The following is a 14245-nucleotide window of genomic DNA, read 5'->3' on the forward strand; positions in this document are numbered from 1 at the left end:
TTCTTCGTGATTTGACAAATCCTATTTTTTTCTTCTTTTCATTTTATTTCCATGTGAAACCCACGCCCGTTGTTGAAGGAAAAAATCAGTTGCCAGGTGTAATGAGCTTTTAACTTTTTAGACAGTGCTTTTTCCGCAAAAATGTATGACAAAGGTGTAGATCCTTGAACTTCATGACTGTCAGAAGAAAAGTGAAACTTTGTTACTTTGCAGTGTGCTTAATCGAACCCCTCTGGCCCCTGCTACCCCTCCGATTACACTGGGAATATTCACACCTTGTCAACCGGAATAAATGATGCGCTCAATCGGTGCATATTGTCCATTATTTGTGCGGCATGCAGTTGCGATTGTATTTGCCATGATTGCGCGTAAATATCCGGTGAGAACTGTCAACGTCTGCATGTGAATATTGTTGTAGGGGTGTCAGGTTCCTCGGGTCGGTGACGTCATGGAGATGAAATGAAGGCCGAACGCTGAACAAGGTGCGAGTGGAGGGGAAATGAATGCATCAGGCTCGGGCATGGGCATCCCGGGGCGCGGCGCGCGAGGGGAAATGGCTGTAACTGTTTTGAACAGAGTTCAACCAGCCTGCTTGCCCCTGCCGCGTTGCCCGAATACGATGTAGTCGTAGTAAGCAAATCGACCGGGCGCGTGGTTACTTCTCTCCCGTTCTGTGCGCGAGTGATTTTTTCATCATTTATAGTTGATTAGATCCCGTTTCCTCCGGCAGGAGTTCGTTTTACGAAGCCAGTTTGTTGTGCGGATTACCAGCTCATCGTTTGAGACGCCTCGATTTCTTCGCAAGTGATTTTGTTGATGGTTTTGTAGTTATTTCTCCGCTACACCTGTGCTCTCCCACTCGTACAAGTTCGTGACAATGTGTTCATTCACGGTTGCTGCTGGCAGTATCGCATTTGGATTAGTTTTTGTCATGGAAGTGAATTAAGAATCCAGTTGACATGTCAGTTGTGTAGGATGCTCCCTGAACCCTTGCCAGGGTTCCTGATAACAACCCGCTCAGATGCAACGTCATGCCTCGAAGGAAGGGTCACAGTATCCCCCCTACTAAAAGTAAGTCGTACATTTCTTATCAGTAACTGAACACTTTTCCACCATACCTAGCATCCGTTCGCACATTCTAATTTCCACTTACTCACAAATCAGATAACAGAAACCAATTCCCATTTACTGACCGATGCAATGCTTGATGCTTGGCCGTGATTTTGCTCATTCATTCTCCCCATTTTCTCTGCGTAGAGCAGACCGCAGTCAACGTAAACAAACCGAATCATCCATAACCCTTCATTCATTTAACAGTTTAACGCTATCTGATAATACCAGTAACTCGATTATGAATCATCCATGCCTGTGCAATACTTTGCATCCATGAGGCTTTATGTTATTTGTTACACAAGTACGAATTTTACGGCACAGGACATGTGCTTGCACTTTTACTAGCGCACCAGCAATCGTTCTTGTTCGTATTAGGTCTAGTTCTATTAATACAAACTTTTTTAGTCAGATGAGCAGGTTCTATGAGCACCTTTCGATTGATGCATTGGAATTAAAGGAATTTAGTTCTTCATATCACAGGGAGAGAGATAGATGTGTCATTCCAACTGAAACACGTAGAGTAATCCTTTGGCATTACTCTATCGGTCGTCATGAAGATCACAGTTCCTTCAGTTCATCTGATGGGTCATCTGTCATAATTAAAAATTGTTCATTTATAGGTTAGATTACTTACTGATAGATTTGTAGCGAAGAAATCATTGCCACTGCCTCACAGTTGATCGAGTCAATCAGAGCTAGGTCAGACGTGAAATTTTGTACTAAACTTTCAAAATTCAATGTTTATTTTGTCACGATTTCAATTTTGAGGAGTGTTTCTGAAAGGAAATTTTACGCTAAAACCAACGGAACCACTCTCAAACTTTTTTCATCCTATTTTGGAAAATACAAGCTTTGAAAGTATCCAGATTTTGTCTGACTTTTCCTATTGACTCGGTCCAGTGTGCGCCTGTTACTTACTTATATTGTATGTGCACTGCCAAGTGCTTTGGTCGTAATCCTCTTTGCTCGCTAGTAAAACTTTCAGCAAAGATTTCTGATGTATGGACCAAGTGCACCCCAGTTAGCTATTCTATTAACCCGGACACGCAATTTGTATTTTCCCCTCTTCTCCTGGACTTGGGATGCGATAATGGCTTTGTTCGCACTGAGAATGATATCCTCAGCTGATCCAATAATAAGCTTGAGGGATTTCATTTAAGGATATATTGCTATCTGATTACTTTTTGCAATTATTTGTGTATGCTACGAATTGGTGTCCAGATGAAACTAATCTACTATGGTTACCAAAATTTGAGGTCTGATCTGCAAGTGGTCTACAAGGGTCAAACTCCTGCCTCAATGAGGAATTTATTTGACCGTGGGATCACGGTTCCAAAATAGCCATGCCTCTGAGCCGATTTGATATATAGGGTTACTGGCGGTCTGGAAAACCGGGAAAGTCAGGGACTTTTTGAAATACGTTTTGCAGAAGTGAGGGTAATTCAAAGGAAAGAAATCAAACGTCAGGAAAAGTCAAGGAATCCAAAAAATTTGGAGTCTGGGAAGTCAGGGACTTAGACGATGAAGAAATCATGGTAACCCTGGATTTACCTAGGGGGGGGGGGGGGGGGGGGCAAAGAAGAAGTTCTGGTAGAGGTATTACGTCATGTCTTAATTAGCAGTAAGTCAAGAGGCTTCATCCTTAGCATAACCTCCAAAATTACTGAATATCCTCAGATTTGTCTCAAACAGGGTTGGAATCCACCAATCTTCTCATGTCGGTCATGAACATACTGCTGAGTGTCTGCTTTCATTTTCCAACCCCAAGAGATATTCATTGAACACCACGTTGTACCGCTCAGGATTCCATTCATCCACAGCTTTTATTGTTAAAGCATCGAATTTTTGTATCTCTGAGAGAAAGTGTAAGGTAGTTTTCCCAAGTCGCATGGGGTTGACTGATAGAATAGCGATAGTGAGCGAGCAACAGTTGCAGAGAAACGGTCGGAAAAGGGCGGCATGGCGTTATGTCGGCAAGGAATAGTTGAGAAAGATTCCCACTATCAGAACCGGAGTCGGTCAAAGTCAATAACCTGCCTTGTCCGCAGACACATTGTGACTGCTGCTTCGGTTAAAATTAAACGATTAACGGCTCGTCAGAGCGCGCAAAACCAAGAAAACAGATTGCGTTGTTTCCGGTGTTTACGTTCAGAGGCGTCATGTTCGCCGTGGTTTTTTTAATAGCTTCCACTTGGGTGCAAAAAGGTGTCTCTGCTCAAGCGGGCTCCGATCTCGTCAATGCTGTTCCGTTCCAATCACGATGATTCATGTTCGTTTTCATTCATATTTTCAGAGCCAATTCTAGGTACGTCATTCACTGAAAAATGTTACGGGCTCCACAGACATACCGTCCGCTCTAGGTTCAGAGGCCGAAAGTTCCGGGTGCTGGAGCCGGAACTTTTGGCCTCCGAGCCCGGAACGCGGACGCTATGTCTGTATAGCCCGTGAGTACGGCTTCCATGGCCAGAGTTTTTCTTTTTAGTGTTGCGACAGGGGAGAATCCTCCTAAGATTCGGTGGCTTATCTATTTGACCTGCACCGAGCGAATGGGGCACGTTTACAGGATATTAAAAGCATCTAAATGATCATGAAGTTCAATGGAGCCTTAGGTGAATTTTGTGAGTGCGTCCTCGTTCCACTTTTAGTGTATTTTCCGAAGGAAATACACTATTTTTGGATGTTTCCCTTGCGCTTGGTCCAAGGCATACTCCATTGGACACAAGTGTGAAGTCAGGGTTTCCACGCAGTCAGAGAATACCGGCAAATGTCAGGAAAATGACGCAAGTCAAGTTAAAATTTTTTAGACATCTTTATTTGCTTTCTAGAATAGATTCGACGTTTGGAACAACAAATTTTGCCTAAGACCTATTTCTAATTATGTATTTTTGACCGTCTGGCATAACTTCAATTGCTTGGGAATTTTACCAAAATGCGTTCGGGAAATCGGGAAAATTCATTTTTCAAATTCTGCAGCATCCCTGACAAGTCTTTTTTCAAATATCCTAGAATTATTATAGTTACAGGGTTTGCTGAAATGCTATTCGTTCGAGTTAGAACAGGTCTTTTTTACCTGGCGGAGGATGGGGGAACTGCGCGGAGCCACGAGTGATCGGGGAAGAGGCTCCAGTCGGAGTCGGTGCGGTCCTCTGAGGTCAATTGAACGAAGTAGGTGGGGCGAGGGGGCGCCAGATTGCCGCTCAGGGGCGCCGGGAGGGAGCGGGGGCTTCGTGAGATTACGTCACAACCGAGCCCGGCCCGGGCGATGAATGTGCGTAATTCGTGAAGGGAATTCTCTGACGCGGGGAACCCGAGCCGCGGATCCAACCTCGTCGCCATGTCTCCCCTTAATTGAATCACTTGTTATCAAAAGGGAACAAGTCCATTTTTGCATGAGACTCTGCCTCCATAAAAAGACATACGAACTAAGACTCATCGAGGAATGGATTCGTTCCCTTTTGACAAAAGCTGATTCTATCCCTTATGTTCCTCGTAAAAGTGTCGATGTATCGAAAAGAAATGATAAGTTGATGATGCATCGTAATAGACCCTTCGAAAGGGTAAGAATTTACTCTCTTCGAGACAGGGTTCCTTATCAAACTGTCGGACTGTACAGACCGAGTCAGGCCCGCCACATCCCATCTCGGGCCCTGGTACCAGTTTTCTGGCCCTGGCCCCTAGCACAGGGGGGGGTTCCGGGGGGCCTCCCCCGGGAAATTTTTGAAATTTTAAATCTATTTGGACGCATTTTGAAGCTCTTATGATGGAGATTTTCCATCAATTTCTGCATAATAATTACGCCTTTTTTTTACTTTCAGCACCAAATACTTTCGAATTGTTGCATTCAAAACATCTGTACATTTTTTTTGAGGGAGGGCAGATGATACTTTACAATTCTAGGGGGAGCCGGGCCCCCCTGGACTCCCCTTTCGTACGTCTATGGCAAGGAAGTTGAGCCATTGAAGTCGAGGATATCCAGACAGGAGCCTCTGAGCATCCGACAACGGAAGAAAATGAAACGCAGTTACTAAAAATATCATTCTAAATACTCAAAATTTTGAAAATAGATAGAAATCTCTAAAAAAGTAAGACAAATTTTATAGTGCCCTAGCGTGTTTTTGAAACTTCATTCACCTTTTGCGGAATTTTTAGGGTGATTTTTTCACTTTTCCTTACGAGACAAGGGTTACACATGAATTCGTAGTGGTTTGTCACCTGCGTCACGGGTCCCTCCAGGGCCCGGGCCCCGGTACCAAGGACCCAGTATCCCCCCCCTTGTGGCGGGCCTGGACCGAGTACATATCAAGATGTTGTTTCGTGGGGGGGCCGACGCCGAGTAAGTAAGGAAGTTAGGAAGAATGAGTTAGATCTGCGGAACGAAAAGATTGGACTAATCAGAAAATGGCACCATTCAACAGTAATTCATGTGTTAACCAATGGACCGATTGATGGGCAGTCTTTCAGGTTGATGCGAATTTTGTCCAATCTTTAGGAGCTTTTCGCGAAATACATAACGTTCTGAAGGATGGAGGGGAGGTCCTAGCCTAGAGTGTAGCCTTAGAACCTTTGTTATAGGTTCTTATTAGGGGGCTTTAATGTCTGGGTCTGCGTCACGTAAGACTGAATCGAAAATTTAGGATGACAAATCGACACGGGGTGGCAATTTTATATCCGAAATTTGTTCAACAGCGCTATTTTGAGGGAGGGTATAGCTCTGTTACAGGAGGAGAATGGGCATATAAATATCCGATTTTTTCAATGAGTGGCCGCTGCCCATCGAAATTAAGAGGCGTCTTCATTCACTATTTGATCAAAATGTAAGTCTCGAACTGATTCCCAATTGGATGTCTTTTGATATCCTGTCTGCGATTTATGTTGATTATAAAGTAGAGGCGCTTCTTAATTTTGATGAGCAGCATTCAACAGTCTCATCAACGTTCCATTTTGATGGTGGAATCACTGCTTAAGATCTCTCTATTGTACGATTTGGCAACCGCGATGGAAGGAAACTCCTCGAGCCAGCCAACGCGCGAGCCGGGGGATGCCCCCTTCTCACTTCTGGGGTGACGGTGCGGTGAGCTCACGGCTCAACCGGTGAGCGCTGCTTATCGGGAAGGGGGGTGGGGGGGGGGGGGGGGGGGCTTCTAAAACTTGTAGGCGACCGGGACTCGAAGAGCTCGGTGGAATGCGTGCAAAGTAGTTCCCCCGGCCGCGGCGGCGTTGTCGATCTGACATGCCTCATACTGGACCGCTTTCCAAGCGAGAAGTTAGACATGTGCGTTGTGACGTCGCAGCGGTGAAACGAGTTCTCGATACGTTTCCGTGAAGGATATTCTCAGCTCACGCGCAGTATTTTCGGTTCCAAGAGTGGGCGACAAAAAAGGAGGACTTGTCAGGGATGCTAAATGTCCCTGACCGTCCGGATCAAAGATCGTTTGCGAGCGATGTGATCGACCATTCAGATCACCTTCTCCTATAAAATGGAAAAATTGGTCCTAACGAATGGCGCAAGGCCACAGTGCCTGTATTGGAAGCATATCGCTGATTGTCCTGATCCGTAGGCGGACCCAGACCCTTCGAACGAGAAGGGCGGAAGAGGGGGTCCGGGAGGCTTCCCCCAGAAAATTTTCGACATTTTAAAGCATCTAATCTGCAGTTTGAGTCAACTTAGTCATGAACAATCACCAAATATAAGCATCCTCTTTTCCTTCGTTCTTTCTTTCTTTCTTCCCTTTTTCGGTCGAACGAGGGCCATCCCTGTATACCGGCTGCTAATTTGCTCGTCAAGCCCGCATGGACCAATGTAAAATACAAAATAAGCCAACCCGATCACGAAAGGGAATTTTTACTGCGGAGGAAGTAATGTACACTTTTCATTCTCGGACAGAGCTTCCCATCAAAATTTGGATTAATCCTCAACTAGATTTTCATACAGAAGAAGGAACGGACACTTCTCAATCAGAAAATGTGATGCCCAGACAGAAATCCCATCAAAAATTGCTCAGAGCTGAATTTAAAATTTGAACTAATCCTTATCACGTCTGGAACTCACGCGCTATCTTGTTTGTTTACATTGGTCCAAAATGAGGAGTGAAAGGGCTACAACGAAACTCGCGGATCATTCAGGGGATGTCACTTTTTATCCGTCGTCAAATGATTGAGATACTCCTCCTATACCTACAAGTTCTCTAACGCAAGGCGGGAAGGTGTGCGAGTTAGAGTCCCTTTATACCCAGAGTTAAGACAACTCACTTTTGGTTGGGCTGAAATTGGCCTGAAAAAAAAATCCAATTCTGATTGGTCCTCGCTCATGGAGGCCGAAACGAGTGCACCAAGATGGCGGTACCTCGAATGTGAACAAGAATAATGAAAATATTACCTAGTTGTGGTTTATCAAGAGTAAATTGTTATTTCCATCGGTCCAAAATGAAAATAGATGAAGAAATTATTCACAAACCAATCTCATTTTCTTTTTAATTGATCAATTTGTTGATGTTGTTGTTTTTGTGTGACAGACATCGCAGGATTCCTGATCCTTATCCCTCAATATCTTTCGTTTTGGGTGCACTCGTTTCGGCCTTCAAGGCCGGCTGCCAGTCAGCTGATGATCGAGTTGTCTTAACTCTGGGTATAAAGGGACTCTAGTGCGAGTGAGTTGTGATGGACCATCGATGCTGTGGTGCCCGAGGAGGAAACTAGGAAAGGTGAGGCCGATACGGGGCACGGGGCGTCTTGCCGGGTATCAGACGAGAGAATCCCGGGCGGAGCGGAGCGCGCGGCGTCCGAACCCGATGACCGCTGGCGAACCTGGCAAGCGGCAAGATGGCAAGGTTGTTCGCCATCCAGTCGCCATTTCGCCAACCTCGCCCTTAGCCACGACCAACACCACGCTGCTAAGTTTAACCCAAACACGAGGTAACCTCCAACGCTAGAGATCCGCGGTCTCTCGTCCAGCAGCTCAGCTAGACGGAATCCTCTTGTCGATCTTACTTTCTCCGTGAAATCGTCCGAAGACAATGTATTGTAGAGACCCCGCACCCCCACACCACGCAATCGGGGTGCAGGGTGTCCGTCAGTCACCCAGAACTAGTATTCATTTTTTAAGGGCGATCAGGAAGTAGTGAAAAAGTACGGGAAATCCGCAAGAAGGTCCGGAATTTTTCGCTTCATGCCACGCGTGTATTGTATGACAGCTAGGAAATCATACCATACCGTGCCGTATTTGCCCGCTATATCGCGATGGCGCAGCCAGTTGATCCCCAGGCCACGTGGCCACGTTATTTAAGGTGCGATCCACGCGTGAATTTAGGATTCTCGAAATTTTCCGAGTTTCGTCACTCAACGGTAATGAAAGAAGTTAAGCTTTTATCAGTTGAGGAGGTACTGAATTGTTTGGGGAAGTATCCGAGTAACCAAAATATTAGTATGAGATACATCGTGTGGATGCCATTATTAATTTCTATTTTATACAGTATTAAATAATTGTATCTATATACAGTTTCTGATACGTATAAAATACATGTATCTAATACTTGCATGTAGTTCCTGTATTCGCCGCTAATGACGAAGTACTGCAGAGCTGAACTTTTGTCAGCCAATTTTAGAAGCCAACCTGCGGATGAGGCAAAATCAAGTTCGAAGATCGACGGACTCTATTTTTCGCCTAATGATGATTCACGCCTGGATGCAACTATTCGGGCTCCATAGATGCCCGTGTTGCAAATGCACGGAAGTGTAGGCGTTTCGGCTCTTTAAACAGCGACCGCCTCGACAGGCGGTCACAGTACAGCGAGTCAACGAGAGGAGTCAAACAAACGTGAAAACATCCATAGCTCATGTTAAAGTTGATACGAAACGAGGTGGTTTCATTTATTTTCCCGTAAAATTTCTTCCAGAAGCACCTCATACAGCTTGTAGGTCAGGGCTAGATTTAGGGGGTGGCCACATGGGCCGCGGCCCGTGGCGGCAAATTTTGCAATTTTTTTAAATGTAGCTACAAAGGAAAATCGGATTCAGAAAAAAAATATACATACGAGAAAAAGGTGACAAAATCTCTTATTTCCTGAGAGTATATCTCTAATTTTATGATCTTTCTGTGATACAATAGATAACACCTCTAATTTGTCGAGTTAAGACTAAGAGAGAAACCGAACACGGAATTTGGTGTGGAACGGCGCGGCGCAGAGAGTAACGATGACGAGAACTTGAGATGAATAGGAGAAACCCTCGGCGCGGCGGTCGGCATGTAACACGTATTAGCGCCTACAAGACTGCATGGATACTTCACGCATTGCGTCAAAGACAGTGCGGTCTCTGCGCGCGGTCAGCAGCGGGCGGCGAGAAACGCATAGCGCCTACAAGACTGCATGAATACTTCGCGCATTGCGCCAAACACAGTGCGGTCAGCGCGGCGCCGCGGCGGAAGTTAAAATTATTAATCCACATTTATGTTTGTTCTTTCATATTTTTTTCGTTCATTTCATACAAATGGAAGGCCTTGTCCACACAGAGATAGGTTTACGGAACTTAATTTTCGCGCCGACTTCCGTGAACTTATGCTAGTAGTGTTGACTGGGCTTTCGCAAAAAATATGTCCAACACGAGGAAACGCGTCTCATGCACCCCTAGCACGAAAGACACGCGGATCCCACGCCTGTATGCAAATATTTGTACTTACATAGTAGATATACTTGTTTTATAAAATGTGAATTTAAAGCGCTCTGCCTTTTTGGATTCTCTCGGTAAAGCCTGCAGTTGGCGACTGAAGCGGTTCAATGCCTGGACAATCAAAACGCCTTCACTTACGTGCGTATGCAACACCGACATCCATGAAGCTCGAATAGTTGCATCCGGGAGTTAAAATGAGTGTTCGTCGCATTCGACACCAAGTAAGGGTGCTTTGCTTCTTTCTCTTGCGTCGCAACTTAATTCCAGCTTTGCCTATTGTCACTATGAAGTAGACTATTACTGATTTTTATGCCTCGGCGAAGTGTTAGCTTGATTACTTCAGGATGTTTTAATTACCAACCTTAGAAATGCGTTCTTAACAACTTTTGATGGATTTTTACGGCGAGAAGCCGCTTTTTTGTCATGCAGTATCATTCATGTAGGCGGATGCAGGAACTTTTCGTGGGGAATTTCGTTAAGCGAGAGTCAGGATTCGAAGCCTTCCAGACTCTTGGGGAACTAAGACCGTGGTTCCCACATCCAAAGGAGGGTTTGAAGTCTCCCCAAAAGAATTTCGATAAACTGAGTCTTCTCAGGAGCAATTTTGAGCTGTTCTCGCCGAAAAATTGTTCGAATTACCATTTCATTGATGTTAAATATGTCGCGCAATTACTTAGCAAATTCCTTACGATTCTCTAGAGGGGCCCAGCAGATTTTGGGGGTTCCGCCCATGATCATTCATTGCTCCCCCGATAGCAAAAATTACTCTGGCTGAGGCTTATAGGGATGCCGAAAGTTCTTAGCCTTCCTATTTTTCATTTCAACTTTCCCATTTCACGAACACTTTTTTCCTCAGGCAAACAGGCGATTTTAACCGTGGTTTTGAAAAACACTCAAAGAACAAGATTTTTCTAGCATTCCCATTTGTAAAGAATCTTTTCAGGACCCTCCCATTTTCACCCGCGACAGATGACGACTCTCCCCGTGTGGTTCTTGCACCCCTATGGGTTTGTTTCCATCGGTCCTTGTAAGCCCCGCGATAAGGCGAAAACGGATGAACCAATAGGAGAGTGTCAGAGACTTGACGATACTCTCCCCTTATACAGATACGCTAGGCTGATCCACTTCATTTCCGACAGGATGGAGTGATCAGATATGGCAGCGATGGACCTCCAAGCGAGATAAAAAATGCCGAGTAGTATTTGTCATCACCGGCGTGGCGACCGTCTGGCGGTCGTTGTCGTTGTCGCCGCCACAGTCACACCACCACCGTGCGAAAGAACCCCTCCTCTTCATATTCCTCTCCATACTCCTTACATTTTCCCCCCTCCCCTTCTTTCAGGCTTCGTCACTTTTCCTTTTTCATTCGATTTTCTTAGCTTTTCCTCCTGCGTGTTCCCCTTCCCTCCCCTTTCATCTTGTGATAATCCGTGCTTTGATTTGCGCCAACATACTGACGTACATCGACTTCCATCAGTGGCGTGGCGTGCTTTGCGATCTATCGATATTTCCCCATTTGAAGCTGTGGTAAATAATCGATTATTAAGGTTTTCGCTAAGGTGTTCGCTGCCAACACCCTGTTTATCGATACTTTTCCATAGTCTTATATGACCGATCAATCGATTTATCGCAAAGCGCGCCACGCCACTGACTTCCATAGCTTTCCGCTGATGGTAAATTCTGTTGAGTAATATCAGAATTATCAGCCACCTTGTTCCCCGTCGAAGGCGTAATGAACACATTATTATTGACCTAAAAAATTCCTCTGAAACGGGAACGAGAGAATTCAATAGTGTCTTTAAGGCGCTGGGGCATCTTATGGGAAAGAGGACCATGAACTACCAATTAGAGATGTTTTCAATTACAAAATTATTTTGCGAATCATACATACACGAAATCGATGCGCCAGAACCATGTGGGTTTCGCTTTTCTGACTATTGAGAGTCATGATTGATTTCTTATCATTATACGCCACCAAGCATCAAATAAAATTTGAAGATTTTTTGAAGTTGCAAAATATGGTTCTAAGCTTCCGGAGGAAGAGGGGTACAGGACAACTTACTTAGGTGTGATTGTGTGCACTGTAACCAATACCTGGCCTATCATCGTTCGAAAAATTTGATTTCGGCACAGCTCACCTAGAAAACCTCAGACTCGTGATCAAAAAAACAAAACTAGTAAAAAAAAAGAAGGAACAAACGCAGGTTTATATCACGCAATTTCCGGGAAAAGGAGAAAAAGTCAGTCAGTAAATCACAGGGAAAAGCCAGACAAGGTGGAGGATTTTGAAAAATGAAAAGGGTACCTAAGTGCCCGTTTTTACGTTTCGTGCAGTAGTTGGAGAGTTTTTAGGTCATTTTCCGAAACAATTTTTTTCTCTCTTTTTTTGGCCTCGGAAAAGTCACACACGAAATTACCTTTTTTTGCGTAAGCCGCTTTAAAGTTGCTCTCTTACGCACGAGTGATTAGGCCTCATATTCGAGTGTATCCTAAAACGTGAAGTTCCGGACGAATGCCATTGAAAGCGGGACAACGAAAGTGTCGTTGTACGTAAAGACCTATCAGTTATGAGCCCACTTTGATGCTGGAATTATTTACAGTCGTTATCGATCAGACGTGGAGTGCTCAAATGTAGACAGCTTCACGGAACGGCTTAATTAATGGTAACATTGGACTTGGTTCGAATAGTAATAATCTGTGCAACTTTGCCTGCTTCCAATAAAACAATCAACTGATAACCTGAGTTTATCAAGTGGGCAATATTATTGCGCCCGCTTCGTATGAATCATTTAAACAGTCGTCTCAGAGAAAGCACGAATTAATCCTTGTATCGCATCATCATCATTCATCGACACTTTGTCGTCCTCAGGCTCAGCCTTATTTCCCTCTTCTAGGTACAACGAGAAAAATTCTGGGAAAAAGCCGATTTGTGCAACGTTACTGAATTGCGTACGCATTTTATTCTGTCTTATTTCGTAGCATTTTTTCGCCAAGTTCCTTTCTGTTCGTTCTCATACCTCCTGAACCAATTAAGTTACGCGTAACACATGATTTTATTTCCCATTGGTGAAATATTCCGTCTCTGAAACGACTTGGACAAGCAAGAAGATAATACGGTATCCTCATGTTTGGAAATCTGCAGTGCTAAGGAAGAACGCCGTATGAACCTCTGTACTTTGCCAAGTTTATTTCGGTAAAATACGAATTTTCTGGAAAACTTGCGTACGTTTTCCGTCCAATTTTCAAGAGAATTTTATTCGAGATGTGATCTACAGTATTAGAAGCTTTCAAGTAGAAATATTCAATATTTGTCTCAAAAATTAATATTTTTGGAGGGGAAATTTGGCAGATTTCGGATGTTCATACGGCGTTTTTCCTTAGCACGGCAGAAGTATACATATGATTTTTTATCGACCCTGTCTCCACCGTGGTACTCGTCATGAGCCATGTCTTGAACTCAAAAATTAATTTAATTCTCCATGGATTCCAATCGAATAATCAGACAAAAAACGACGGATACAACAGTCCAATTGGATTTTTAGGACAGAAAACAAATTCATTTTGTATCGTGAATTTTTATCAGTTTTTAAGTAAGGGTATAAGTTTTGTTTGTACACCTTCCGCTTTAATTCATTCGATTGATGATTACGAACAATGAAGCAAGTTTGCTAGTTTTCCAACCGAGTAGTATGAGACATAGATTCCACTCGCTCGTTACCCACTCAATTTACGCGCAATCAAGTCGCGAATTTTGCTTAAAAAATCATTCAGCACTTGTTTTTATCACGTGTTTCTCCGAGTGTGTCAGTTAACTTATCAGACCCTTCACCGCCCAATCCCCGTTCGCCGGGTCAGGTCGCCGCACCCTATCTTCAGTTCGTCCAATTTAATCTGCTGATGTCAGCTCATCGTTGTTCGAACGGGTAAAAGTACTTGTTCCTCCACTCGTTCCATCTCTGTCATCGGCAAAGTTGATACCGTTCATCCACATCCAGCGCCAAGTCTCGTCGCCCTGCGGGCCGATTATTGAAACTGATAGACAAAGCAATAGACAAAGACGACAAAAGGGATTTGGAGGGATCCTATTGGTTGAAATGGGAGGTTCTTATCGACAAAGGGAGAAAATGATAGACTAACTGTCGGGTTTCTCGTGAGTTGCCGTTAGTTAGTCTATTACCTACCTCCTTTGTCCATTGCAACCACCCGCTTTCACCAATAGGATCTCTCCATACCTCTTTTGTCTCCTTTGTCTATGACTTTGTCGATCAATTTCAATAATCGGCCCGCAGGCTTCTTACGAGAAACACGAGATAAAAAAAAAATTGAATTAAGTGACGGAGCCAGCCGTCTAGAATCGGAGCTGTAGAAGAGCTTTTTTTTTTGTCTATTTGCGAAGACTACTTTTCTCCTAGACTGGTCCGGTAAATGTAGGAAACAGAAACGTCTACGAGGTGAAATTATGATTTTC

General features: G+C 44.2%; 1 protein-coding gene across 1 annotated transcript in view; it reads left to right on the forward strand.

The window, feature by feature from the left end:
- Positions 1-251: 251 nt before the first annotated feature.
- shn (zinc finger protein schnurri) overlaps positions 252-14245 on the forward strand; it is a 112242-nt gene continuing 98248 nt past the window's right edge. Inside the window, exon 1 of the mRNA XM_019057468.2 lies at positions 252-1071. Coding sequence (XP_018913013.2) covers positions 1032-1071 — 40 coding nt within the window. The 5' untranslated portion in view covers positions 252-1031. The remainder of the gene's footprint in view (positions 1072-14245) is intronic.

Source organism: Bemisia tabaci, chromosome 1 (assembly GCF_918797505.1).
Source record: "Bemisia tabaci chromosome 1, PGI_BMITA_v3".
Classification (NCBI taxonomy): domain Eukaryota; kingdom Metazoa; phylum Arthropoda; class Insecta; order Hemiptera; family Aleyrodidae; genus Bemisia; species Bemisia tabaci.